Below are 13,986 nucleotides of genomic sequence, written 5' to 3'. Positions count from 1 at the left end.
GGAATACCATAGCGATTACAGGATGTGGCTCTGGGATGGATTGGACTGGTAGCTTAATGTTCCAGGGTATAGACGCTAAGGAGAGATAGAAAGATGAGGGGGAGGGGGGATTGCATGACAGGGAGTAGTATTTTTAATTAAGGATAGCGTTACAGCTGTGCTTAGGGAGAATATTCCAGGGAGTATGTCCAGGGAAGTTTTAGGGTGGAATTGAAAAATAAGAAAGGATGATCACCTTAATGGGATTATATCACAGACTGCTAATAGGCAGCAGGAAGTTGAGAAGCAAATCATTCAACAGATCTCAGTTATCTGTAAGAATGATAGGGTGGTAATGGTAGGGGATTTTAACTTTCCAAACATTGACTTGGGTTGCTATTGTATTAAGGGTTTAGATGGAGAGGAATTTGTTAAGTGTGCACAAGAAAATTTTGTGATTCAGTATGTTAATGTACCTACTAGAGAAATTTGACCTATTCTTGGGAAATAGGGCAAAGCAGGTGACTGAGGTGTCAGTGGGGAAGTACTTTGGGGTCAGTCATCATAATGCTATTAGTTTTAAAATTGTGATTGAAAAGGATAGACTGGATCTAAAAGTTAAATTGGAAAAAGGTTGATATTCTTGGTATTAGGCAAGAGCTTTCAAAAGTTGATTGGGGGCAGATGTTCGCAGGTAAAGGGACAGCTGGAAAATGGGAAGCCTTAAAAACGAGAATACGAGAATCCAGAGACGGTAGTTCCTGTGAGGGCGAAGGGCAAGACTGGTAGGTGTAGAGAATGCAGAATGACTAGAGAAATTGAGGTTTTGGTCAAGAAAAAGAAGGAAGCAGATGTCAACTATAGACAGAAGAGATTATGTGAATCCCTAGAAGAGTATAATGGCAGTAGAAGTATACTTAAAAGGGAAATCAGGAGGGCAAAAAGGGGACATGAGATAGCTTTGACAAATTGGATTAAGGAGAATCCAAAGGGATTCAACAAATACCTTAAGGAAAAAAGAATAACTAAGGAGAGAATAGGACCCCTTAAAGATCATTTGGGCCGCCTATGTGTGGAACCGCAGGAGATGAGAGAGCTACTAAATGAGTATTTTGTATTAGTGTTTATTGTGGAGAAGGACATGAGTACTAGAGAACTTGGGGAAATAAATAGTGACATCTTGAAAAATGTTCATATTACAGAGGAGGAGGTGCAGGACATCTTAAAACGCTTAAGGATAGATAAATCCCTAGGACCTGATCAGATGTACCCCAGAATTTTGTGGGAAGATAGTGAAATGATTGCTGGGCCCCTTGCTGAGGTATTTGTATCATTGATAGCCACAGGTGAGGTGCTGGAAGACTGGAGGTTGGCTAACGTGGTGCCACAATCTAAGAAAGATGGTAAGGAAAAGCTAGGTGAGCCTGACATCAGTGATGGGCAAATTCTTGGAGGGGATCGTGATGGATAGGATTTGCATGTATTTGGAAAGGCAAGGACTGATTAGAGATACTCAACATGACTTTGTGCATGGGAAATTATGTCTCATTAACTTGATTAAGTTTTTGAAGAAGTAATGAAGAGGATTGATGAGGGCAGAATGGTGCACATGATGTGTATGGACTTCATTAAGGCATTCATCAAGGTTCCGCATGGTAGACTGACGAACAAGATTAGATCACATAGAATGCAGTGGAAACTAGCCATTTGGATACAGAAATGGTTTGAATATAGAAGACAGAGAATGGTGGTGGAAGGTTGCTTTTCAGACTGCAAGCCTGTGACCAGCGGTGTGCCACAAGAATCAGTGCTGGGTTCACTGCTTTTTGTCATTTATATAAATTATTTGGAAATTAACGTAGGAGGTATGGTTAGTAAATTTGCAGATAACACCAAAATTGGTGGTGTATTGAACAATGAATAAGGTTACCGTAGAGTATGAGATCTTAATCAGATGAGCTGATGGGTTAAGGAATAGCAAATGGAGTTTAATTTAGATAAATATGAGGTGCTGCATTTTGGAAAGACAGATCAGGGGATGACTTATACACTGAATGGTAAGGTCCTGGAGTGTATGGCTGAAGAAGGAGACCTTGGAGTGCAGGTTTGTTGTTCCTTGAAAATGGAGTTGCAGGTGGACAGGGTAATGGAGAAGGACCTTGCCTTTGTATTGGTCAGACCATTGAGTATAGGAGTTTTGAGGTCATGTTGCAGCTGTAGAGGTCATTGGTTAAGCAACTTCTGGAAAACTGCATTCAATTCTGATCTTCCTGCTATAGGAAGGATGTTGTGAAACTTGAAAGGGTTCAGAAAAGATTTCCAAGGATGTTGCCAGGATTGGAGATTTTGAGCCATAGGGAGAGGCTGAATAGACTGGGGTTATTTTCTCTGGAGTGTCAGGGGCTGAGGCACGATCTTATAGAGGCTTATAAAACCATGATGGGCATGGATAGGGTGAATAGTCATGGTCTTTTCCCCAGGGTTGGGGAGTCCAAATCCAGATGACATAGTTATAGGGTGGGAGGGGAAAAAATTAAAAGAGAGCTGAGGGACAACTTTTCCATGCAAAGGATGGTGCATGTATAGAATGAACTGCCAGAGGAAGTGGTGAAGACTGGTACAATTACAATATTTAAAAGACATCTGGATGGGTATATGAATAAGCAGGGATATGGGCCAAATGCTGGACAATGGGACTAGATTAACTTAATATATCTTGTCAGCATTGATGCGTTAGATTGAAGGGTTTGTTTTTATGCTATACATCTCTATGACTCTATGACTTCTGAACTCTTTGCCTGTCCAGCTCTCTTTTTTCAATCAACCTTTTTGAACATCACCTGCAGCAGGTTGAACTTTAACCTGAACTTGCTAGCTCAGGTAGGGACACAATCACTGTGTCATTCTACTTCAAGAGCCTATCATGTTTTATGGAAATTAAACCAAGTACCAAATTAACAGAATACCCAATGAACAATTAAAACACACACCCTTAAACATAACTACAATCATAGCAGCTTCACAGCTACATCTAACAGTTTGTGCAATTCACAACTAATCAACCATGACAGGTCTCACACTTGAAGATATTGCATCATACTCACTTTCATTTATCTTGAAAGGCAAAATGGTACACAACTGCAGGCATCAGTAGTTAATCAACTGGGTACAGGCATGGCTACATGTTCACATCTCTATGGAGGAGACAGTACATTGCTATAGAGTGGCCACTGCAGAGACTGTGACTAGTGATGGACATGGTTGAAACAATTAAAAGTGGTTTTATACTCATATTCGTACAGATACTAATCCTCCTTTGCACATCTCATTTCTCCCTGATCCTACAATCGCTTGTGTTTTTTTAAACTCTTCCTTTACCCCCTCCCTGCCTTTGCAACATCTCTAGTGATGTACCTTTCTCTTGTGTATAGCCAAGGAATGCATCCTGCTCAAACAGTGGTGCAGGAGCAAGAGGTGATAGATGAGGAAGATGCTGATAATGAAGATGCTCCATCATTCCTTCTCACACTCACAGTCATCAGGTTAATTATAGTGTATTTTAGAACAGGACTTCCCGAAGGTGGGGGAGGGAAGCGGTCGCAAGATGAATGCTAATAGCTGCAAGAACCCCCTAAATCTTTGTCATTTTTAAATGAGAGAAATGGTCTTTTAGGCTGATCTTTGAGCCTAATTTCTGTTCTGAAAAGGCCAGAGAAAAGCTGGAACTGTTTATTGAAAATTCTTGTAGTTCCCTGTTCTAACCACTGTTCTCCCACCCTGCTTTCACAGGTGCCCAATCTCTTGACTAGTTGCCACTGCTGGCCATCCTCTCCTAATGCAACCTATCCCCCTACTTGCACAGCTCTTCCACCTCCCGTCCTGTTACCCCTTCCACTCTCCACCCTCCAGGCTGATCACATTCTGAGGTCATTTTTAATCCTGAACATAGGATCATATGGGTAAGAGTTTGTGAAACATTGCTTTAACGAAAGGGTAGCTTAGAAGCAGGATCTGAAATACCTCCAAAGAGCTGAGTATCCTATTACTAAGTCAACCTTTAATTACACATGGAGAGTCCTTGATAGTAATCCTGCTCCCTTAGATCCAGCTCTCTGAGTGAACAGGATATCTGACACTTCTGTGTTTATTTTAGATTTTAGATTACCTACAGTGTGGAACCAGGCCCTTCGGCCCAACAAGTCCACACCGACCCGCCGAAGCGTAACCCACCCAGACCCATTCTCCTACATTTAGCCCTTCACCTAACACTACGGGCAATTTAGCATGGCCAATTCACTTAACCTGCACATTTTTGGATTGTGGGAGGAAACCGGAGCACCTGGAGGAAACCCACACAGACACGGGGAGAATGTGCAAACTCCACACAGAGAGTCACCTGAGGCAGGAATTGAACCTGTGAAGCAGCAGTGCTAACCACTGTGCCACCGTGCTGCCCATGTTTATCTGTCAGCCAGAGCTCCCTGATTGAGCCTGTTAATCTGGTCCAATCAGAGAACTCATATTCTATGAGATCTATCCACTTCCTTACAATCACTATGAGCTCTTCATGTGGTGAGGTACTGGACTTAAATGACGTATTGGGAGAAAGGGTGTTGCAGATGACAGCTTGCTGTTCTGGCAAGTTACTCATGAATTCTGTTGTAAAGGATTTGGATGAGGACCTTGTCAAGTCTAGAAACAAGTTGATCAGCACACACACAGAAATGGTGGCAAGCCTGCCTAAAAGCCTATGATCACTTCAAGGAATATGGAAGTGCCTGGCACCAGTTTTGTACATGACTTTAGGAGGCCCATTTTTCTCGCATTGAAGTGATGGCCAACTCTATGAGTACACTTGAGGGTCCAACCTTGATGATGATCTCAGTGTCTCAGTTTCCATTGCAGCACAAGTACAAGGCAAAGTATGTTTCAGTCTGCAGTGGTCTCTGTGTGGTCCTTCTCCTAACAGAGTTGATGAGGGTACCCTGATAGTTTGCTAGTGTAACATTGCTTTTGATTTCTTTCTTTGTTGTAGAAATAGTAAATTTAAGAAATTAAACAGGGAGGTATACGTCAATTATTGAGCCAGAATTAACCTTAAAAAAGGTCAATTTAGTCACCTCATTAAATCTAGTTTTAAAAATGCTAATGCACACTAGTAGATATCATTCAGAAAGCTTTAATTGATTAACAACAAACTCAGAAGAATAACTATTTCTTCTTGACTCTTGTTATCTCAGAATCATTCTAAGTGACACAGTTACAGAATTAATATAGAATGCTGTGTATGTCGTAAACTATAAGCTATTCTGATTGATTTCTTCTACTTTAGCGGAAAGCTGGATTGAATGCAATGGGTTCAGGGAACCATGTTAATCTACCATTAGCTTGGACAGAACTAGCTTTCCTGGTTCAATGTAAGGAGAAAATACAAGAAGGTAAGTCCTTTTTATGTTATCCTCAAAAGTTTGACGATAATTGTTGTGAAAATGACCACAAAATTAACCATGCAGTATTTCAGGTAGAGTGTGGTGTGAAATTCCTATACACTAAAACCAAAAATCAATTGTTCACAATATTAAAATTTGTTTGATATCTTTTATATGCAAGAAGGTTTGAAGTTTTTTTGTAAACTAGGTAGTGCATCAGTTTAATGTTTTTAAATATAATTGCAGACAAAATTTAACTACACTCATTATTAATGCTTTGCTGTGGAGGAAGTGTGCCACAATGCTTTCAAACATATTTATACAAAAATAAATTAATGGTGATAGAAGTACAACTTATAGTTAGATCAAAGAGTGATTTTTCTTAACAGTGTATTATTTGCTGAGAATGGCACTTATAGATTTTCAAATTATTTTCAAGCTATTTATACTACTAATATGCTGGAATAAATATGTAAGATCTAAAACTCCAATAAGCTTTCTAGCTCCAGGTAAGACAGCGTGCAACATGTGGCTGTCCAGAGGAAAGTTTTGGATTCAGTGACATGAGTCTGGATTAAATTATTAGCAAATTTGGGACATGTGATTTTGTATGAGTGTCATGCTGTACCCAACTGGCGGAAGGTGGAGTGGCACACTGGTATGAACAGTCTTCAGTTTTAAGAATGCAGTATAACAGTAGGGAAATGTTGCTACATCTGGAGAAGATGCTAATGAGAACACATCTGGAATACTGTCCACAGTTTTGGTCTTCTTGCTTCAGGATGTAGTGAATTTGAAGCAATTCATGTCAAGCACTTGACATGAAGGCATTGTCTCAAGAATTGATCTTATTGAAGCATAGTTATTTGAAGGCACTTAATAGGATGAATGTGATGAGATATGTTCCTTGTGCAGGAGTCAAAAGCCAGTGGGCACAATTAGATCATAAGACCATGAAAAATTGGAACAAGTGTAGACTGTTCAGCTCCTCGAGCCTGCTTGGACATTCAATAGGATCATGGCTGATTGGACGTTCCTCAAATCCACTTCCCTGTCTTTTCTCCATAAACATTGATTCCCCTCCCGATCAAAAATCTATTGCAGCCTTAAATATACACAAGGACTCTGCCCCATATCTCTCCGTGACAAACATTTCTAAAGATTGTCAAACTGATATTAAAAAGAATAAAAAAATTTAACATAGAGACAAGGAATTTTCTTTCGTTAGAGGAATGTTAGACTTTGTAATCATCTTTCCCCAGAGAGCAGTGAAGGCTGGGTAATTGAAATGTTCAAGTTTGAATGGGACAGATTATTGATGTACAGTAGAATCAAGTTTTATGTCAGACAGAAAATTGGAGTTGAGGCCTCAAGCAGATTGGTCATGATTTTATAGAATGGCAGAGCAAGGTTGAGGGAACCAAATAGCATATTAACAAAAATAGACCACCGTAAGACTGTCCAGTGGAAACAGTCCTGTGGAAATCCAGAGTGGAAAAAGAGTTGAGCAGGAAAAAGCACAGGAGGCCAATCAGCATCAGAGTAGGAGGAAGGTTGACATTTCAGGTCAGAATCTTTCATTAGGATACTGTTTAAAATGGGAGAGAGACAAAAGATGGGGAATTACAGGCCACTTCTGTAGTGGGGAAAATGCTTGAATCAGTCATCCGGGAAGAAATAGCAAGACATCGAGATAGAAATTATCCCATTGGGTAGAAGCAGCATGGATTCATGAAAGGCAGGTCATATTTAGCAAATTCACTTGAATTCTATGAAGACTTTACAAACACAGTGAACAACAGGGACCCAGTAGATGTGGTGTATATAGATTTCCAAAAGGCATTCGACAAGTGCTGCAGAAAAGGCTGCTGCATAAGGTAAAGCTGCATGGCATTACGGGCAATCTACCTGTAAAAGAAAGATGGATTGCACCTGAATTGGAAGAAAGGGAGGGTACAGAGGAGTTCCACTAGCTGGATTCCAGAGTTAAGAGGGTTGGCTTCTGAGGGGAGACTGAGTATACTGGGATTATATTCATCAGAATTTAGAAGAATGGGGGAGGAGAATCTCACAGAAACAAACAATTATGAAGGCAACAGACAAGGGAGAAGCAGAGAGGATGTTGCTACTTATGGGTGAAACTAGAACAAGAGGGCATAGCCTCAAAATTAGAGAGAGCAGATTTACGACTGAGTTGAGGAGGAACCTCTTCACCCAGAAGATTGTGAATTTGTGGAATTCCTTGCTCAGTGAAGTGTTGGGGCTTCCTCATTGAGTGTTTTTAAAGCTATGGTAGATAATTTTTGAACAGTAAAGGAATTAAGGGTTATGGTGAGAGGATGGGTAAGTGAAGCTGAGGCCACTAAAAGAATCGCCATGATCTTGTTGAATGGCTGAGCAGGCTCAAAGGGTCAGATGGCCTACTCCTGCTCCTAGTTCTTATGTTTTTACTTTTGACTCTGGGATCATGCTATATGATTATCTACTGATTCATTTCTTTATTTTTTATTTCTCAAGAGGCTCTGGACATTCTCTTGGTTTCTTTGGACCAAGCACCATTGCACCCAGACCAGATTCCTGTATTGTTCTTTCTTGCAGAGTCTGTCTTGTACTGGATCTGTACTGATGCAGTAAAGCAGTCATATCTCTATGCGTGTGAAGTGAAAATAATAAAGGTACACTGTTCAATAAAATAATTACTTAGCTTTTATAAGTAGAGTGGTAAAATAAGAAGACATTCAGTAGTTCAAAATTAACTACATCATATATTTTTAGAATGAGTACATTGGTGTTCCTTTGAATTCCTCAGAATTCTGACACGTTTATACCCATATTCAGCTCCCTCCAGATAATTCATACAGCAGAATACATTATAAATAATAGAAAGTGTACAGTGCACTAGGAATTATATACTTAGGCATGACATTTTAAGTGCCTGTGGCAAGAACTGTTGCTGTGATAGTTTACTTTACTGTCTGGGTAGCATTACAGATTACTTAGTTACTTACAGTGTTGAAATAGGCCCTTCGGCCCAACAAGTCCACACCGACCCTCCGAAAAGCAACCCACCCAGACCTATTCCCCGACATTTACCCCTTCACCTAACATTATGGGCAATTTAGCATGGCCAATTCACCTAACCTGCACATTTTTGGACTGTGGGAAGAATCCGGAGCACCTGGAGACATGGAGAGAATGTGCAAACTCCACACTAACAGTTGCCTGAGGTGGGAATTGAACCTTGGTCTCTGGCGTTGTGAAGCAGCAGTGCTAACCACTGTGCCACCGTGCCGTCCACATAACTAATTATTTGGTACATATAATTTTCAGGATGTACTAATTGATATCCCATTAGCCATCATTTGGGATTTGAACCTGCATCCCCAGAGAATTAGCCTGCAAAGGCTGAGGATTACTCGCACCAGTAATATTACCACTATGCCAGCAACAATAATAGATCACCCAAATGTTTATGGAACCTGTCTGATTTTAGATACATTAATTCTCCTACAATCAGTGATCTGCTTTGTCAGATGACTGCCATGGAATGTAAGCAAAACTGGATGCATCCACGCTTCTGATCAAAACTATAGTTGTCTCAACCAGGTTATCTGACTTCAAAGTTTAATTTACAGTTTTGAATTTTTTGAAAAAATTAACTATCATAGAGGTGAGGCCTGAATAAATGTTTGGTTTTAAATCTTCATTATGGAGATTTAATAAAAATGTCATGAACTGGAGACTTTTCACAATTAATTAAGCAGGAGTGAGAATTGTAATAGATTGCTGTAATTATGCTTTCCCATTCAAATGGCACCTAACATCACCAATGCTGGATACAATGCATCTCTTTCATAAGAGCAAATATTCTTACACAAGTGAGTCTGGAAACAGCTTCATGGTACCTATTATTAGCTGCTTGTATAGGCACAGCAAAGCACTGAAATTATTGTTGTATTTGTGCCATAACTTGGTTTAGGATGAACATTGGTATTGAACTGACAATTTATTAATCTAGTTGATTGCCAGAGATTATTATGCACGTGCATTTTGTAAATGGCATATTTGACACAATGAGGTAGAAACAAGGACTGCAGGTGCTGGAAACCAGATTCTAGATTCGAGTGGTGCTGGTAAAGCACAGCAGTTCAAGCAGCATCCTTGGAGTAGAAAAATCGACGTTTTGGGCAAAAGGCCTTCATCAGGAATAGAGGCAGAGTGCCTGCAGGGTGGAGAGATAAATGAGAGGAGGGAGGGAGTGGGAAGAAAGGTACGTTTGAGACACCACCCAAGCCCACCTCCTCCATTTCCCCAACCCCCAACGCTTCATCTTCACCATGGATATCCAATCCCTCTACACCTCCATCTGCCATGACCAGGGCCTCCAAGCCCTCCATTTCTTCCTCTCCCGACGCCCCCAACAGTACCCTTCCACCGACACTCTCATTTGTTTGGTTGAACTGGTCCTCACCCTCAACAATTTCTTCTTCGAATCCTCCCACTTCCTCCAGACCAAATGGGTAGCCATGGGCACCCGTATGGGCCCCAGCTATGCCTGTCTCTTTGTTGGCTACATAGAACAGTCCATCTTCCGTAGTTACACCGGCACCACTCCCCACCTCTTCCACTGCTACATTGATGACTGCATTGGCGCCACCTTGTGCTCCCAAGAGGAAGTTGAGCAATTCATCAACTTCACCAACACATTCCATCCTGACCTTAAATTTACCTAGACCATCTCTGACACCTCCCTCCCCTTTCTGGACCTCTCCATCTCCATTAATGATGACCGACTTGACACCGACATTTTTTACAAACCCACCGACTCCCACAGCTACCTGGATTACACCTCTTCCCACCCTACCTCCTGCAAAAATGCCATCCCGTATTCCCAATTCCTCTGCCTCAGCTGTATCTCCTTCCAGAAGGACCAGTTCCACCACAGAACACACTATATGGCCTCCTTCTTTAGAGACCGCAATTTCCCTTCCCACATGGTTAAAGATGTCCTCCAATCCATCTCATCCACATCCCATACCTCCACCCTCAGACCCAACCCCTCCAACCGTAAAAGGACAGACCTCTCCTGATACACACCTTCCAACCTACAAACCTTCACATAAACCAAATCATCCGCCTACCTTTCCGCCACCTCCAAACAGGCCCCACCACCAGGGATATATTTCCCTCACCACCCCTTTCCGCCTCCGCAAAGATCGTTCCCTCCATGACTACCTGGTCAGGTCCGCGCCCCCCTACAACCCACCCTCCTATCCTGGCACCTTCCCCTGCCACTGCAGGAACTGCAAAACCTGTGCCCACATCTCCTCCCTCACCTCCATCCAAGGCCCTAAAGGAGTCTTCCACATCCATCAAAGTTTTACCTGCACATCCACCAATATCATTTATTGTATCCATTGCTCCCGATGCGGTCCCCTCTATATTGGGGAGACTGGATGCCTCCTAGCAGAGAGCTTTAGGGAACATCTCTGGGACACCCGCACCGATCAACCACACCGTTCTGTGGCCCAACATTTCAACTCGCCCTCCCACTCTGCCGAGGACATGGAGGTCCTGGGCCTCCTTCACCGCCGCTCCCTCATCACCCGACGCCTGGAGGGAAAATGCCTCATCTTCCGCCTCGGAACATTTCAACCCCAGGGCATCAATGTGGACTTCACCAGATTCCTCATTTCCCCTTCCCCCACCTCACCCCAGTTCCAAACTTCCAGCTCAGCACTGTCCCCATGACCTGTCCTACCTGCCTATCTTCCTTTCCACCTGTCCACTCCACCCTCCTCTCTGACCTATCACCTCCATCCCCACCCCCTTCACCTACTGTACTCTATGCCACCTTCTCCCCACCCTTACCCTCCTCTCATTTGTCTCTGCCTCTATTCCTGATGAAGAGCTTTTGTCCGAAATGTCAATTTCCCTGTTCCTCGGATGCTGCCTGAACTGCTGTGCTTTACCAGCACCACTCTGATCTAGAATCTGACGCAACTATCAAATGAAAATTGTAGAAACGACATCTATTGTTAGCAATTTCTGTTTTTTTAAAAACAGCCTTTATTGAAAATATGGCACTCTGAAAGTCTTACCTCTTTAAGATTTTTCTTATTATTCAAAAGCCCAACATCTGATGTTTGATTTTATCTAACTCTTCCTTCTATTTTAATAGCTTGGATTTTTAACATTTTTAAGATTGTTTATCTTCCACCTGACTGGACTTGTTCAAGCTTTTAAGGAATGTATATTTCGCCTTCACACTTATCTAGAAGGTAAGCTTATATTAAAGAACCATTTAGTAAATGTTATGCACACAGGAATTACTTTTCATAAACACATAGGAGTGAAATAAATTATAACAAGAATTGTGCTTTTGTAGGTACCGAATATACCATAAGTCAAACTCATCAAATATAAGATTCTTATACTGATAAATATGCATTTATAGAGGGCATGTCACTTTTTTTCTGCATGGGGATCTTGCAGCCTTCAGGACTCAATACCAAGTTCAATAATTTTATAGACTGAACACCTCCTTCCCTATCTTTAACACAACTCAGGACCTTCATTGATTCATACAGTGCAGAAATAGCCTATCGAGTCTGCACCGACATAACTACTTCTAAAAGTGGGCTAACCCCAATTTACTGCACTAGTCACATATCCTTGAAAGTTATGATATTTGAACTACTCAACCAAATATTTTTAAAGGTTGTAAGGTTTCCAGCTCCATTACCTTCCCAGGCAGTACATTCCAGATTCCTATAACCCGCTGAGTGAAAAAGTTTTTTTCCAAATTCCCTCTGAATCTCCTGCCCCTTCCCCTGAAACAAAGCCCTTTCATGATTGACCCTTCAACCAAGAAGTCTCTGCTCTCTATTCATCTGGTTAATACCCCTCAATCTTACACACTTCAGTCATGGCCCCCCTCAATCTTCTCTGCTCTAAAGAAAACTATCCAAGCCTATGTCATCTTTCATTACAACACCATTTCTCCATCCCAAGCAACATCCTGGTGAACCTCCTCTGCAGCTCTTCGAGTGCTATCATATCCTGTAGTGAAGTGGCTGGAACTGCACACAGTATTCCAGTTATGGCCTGACCAACACTCTGTACAATTTTAACATTACCTCCTTGCCCTTATATTCTATGCCACAACTGATGAAAGCAAGGGTCTCATTTGCCTTCTTAACTATCTATTTATGCACCCTGCTAATTTCAGGAATCTATGAATAATTACCCCAAGCTCCCTCTGTTGTTTTAAGTTACCCAGTGTCCTGCCATGAAAGTCTATTTCTGAGAGGGTGAAAGGAAAGGCTGGTAGGTATAGGGAATGCTGGATGACTAAAGAAATTGGGGGTTTGGTTAAGAAAAAGAAGGAAGCATATGTAAAGAATAGACAGGATAGATCGAGTAAATCCTTAGAAGGGTATAAAGGAAGTAGGAATATACTTAAGAGGGAAAGGGAACAAAAAAGGGACATGAGATAGCTTTGGCAAATAGAATTAAGGAAAATCCAAGGGGTTTTTACAAATATATTAAGGACAAAAGGGTAACTAGGGAGAGAATAGGGCCCCTTAAAGATCAACAAGGCGACCTTTGTGTGGAGCCACAGAAAATGGGGGAGATACTAAATTAATATTTTGCATCAATATTTACTGTGCAAGAGGATATGGAAGATACAGACTGTAGGGAAATAGATGGTCACATCTTGCAAAATGTCCACATTACAGAGGAGGAAGTGGTGTATGTCTTGAAACGGTTAAAGGTGAATAAATCCCCAGGACCTGATCAGGTGTACCCAAGAACTCTGTGGGAAGCTAGAGAAGTGATTGCTGGGCCTCTTGCTGAGATATTTGTATCATCGATAGTCACAGGTGAGGTGCTGGAAAACTGGAGGTTGGCAAATGTGGTGCCACTGTTTAAGAAGGGCTGTAAAGACAAGCCAGGGAACTATAGACTAGTGAACCTGATCTAAGTGGTGGGCAAGTTGTTGGAGGGGATCCTGAGGGACAGGATGTACACGTATTTGGAAAGGCAAGGACTGATTCGGGATAGTCAACATTGCTTTGTGCCTGGGAAATCATGTCTCACAAAATTGATTGAATTTTTTGAAGAAGTAACAAAGAAGATTGATGAGGGCAGAGCAGTAGATGTGATCTATATGGACTTCAGTAAGGCGTTCGAAAGGTTCCCCATGGGAGACTGATTAGCAAGGTTAGATCTCATGGAATACAGGGAGAACTAGCCATTTGTATACAGAACTGGCTCAAAGGTAGAAGACAGAGGGTGGTGGTGGAGGGTTATTTTTCAGACTGGAGGCCTGTGACCAGTGGAGTGCCACAAGGATCAGTGCTGGGTCCTCTACTTTTTGTCATTTACATAAATAATTTGGATGTGAGCATAAGAGGTACAGTTAGTAAGTTTGCAGATGACCACTAAAATTGGAGGTGTAGTGGATAGCGAAGAGGGTTACCTCAGATTACAATGGGATCTTGACCAGATGAGCCAATGGGCTGAGAAGTGGCAGGTGGAATTTAATTTAGATAAATGCAAGGTGCTGCGTTTT

At 41.7% G+C, this 13,986-nt stretch overlaps 1 protein-coding gene across 2 annotated transcripts in view; it reads left to right on the top strand.

The window, feature by feature from the left end:
- tmem232 (transmembrane protein 232) overlaps positions 1-13,986 on the top strand; it is a 134,044-nt gene that overhangs the window by 26,986 nt on the left and 93,072 nt on the right. Inside the window, exons 4-6 of one of the 2 annotated variants that reach the window (XM_060844391.1) lie at positions 5,312-5,417; positions 8,007-8,083; positions 11,590-11,689. In XM_060844391.1, the coding sequence (XP_060700374.1) occupies positions 5,312-5,417; positions 8,007-8,083; positions 11,590-11,689 (283 nt within the window). Of the gene's footprint in view, positions 1-5,311; positions 5,418-7,925; positions 8,084-11,589; positions 11,690-13,986 lie in introns of both variants that reach the window. The other variant, XM_060844383.1, reaches the window with a different exon arrangement.

Source organism: Hemiscyllium ocellatum, chromosome 2, assembly GCF_020745735.1.
Source record: "Hemiscyllium ocellatum isolate sHemOce1 chromosome 2, sHemOce1.pat.X.cur, whole genome shotgun sequence".
Lineage (NCBI taxonomy): Eukaryota > Metazoa > Chordata > Chondrichthyes > Orectolobiformes > Hemiscylliidae > Hemiscyllium > Hemiscyllium ocellatum.
The sequence above is the reverse complement of the archived record's forward strand: the minus strand, read 5'-3'. Positions and strand labels throughout refer to the sequence as shown.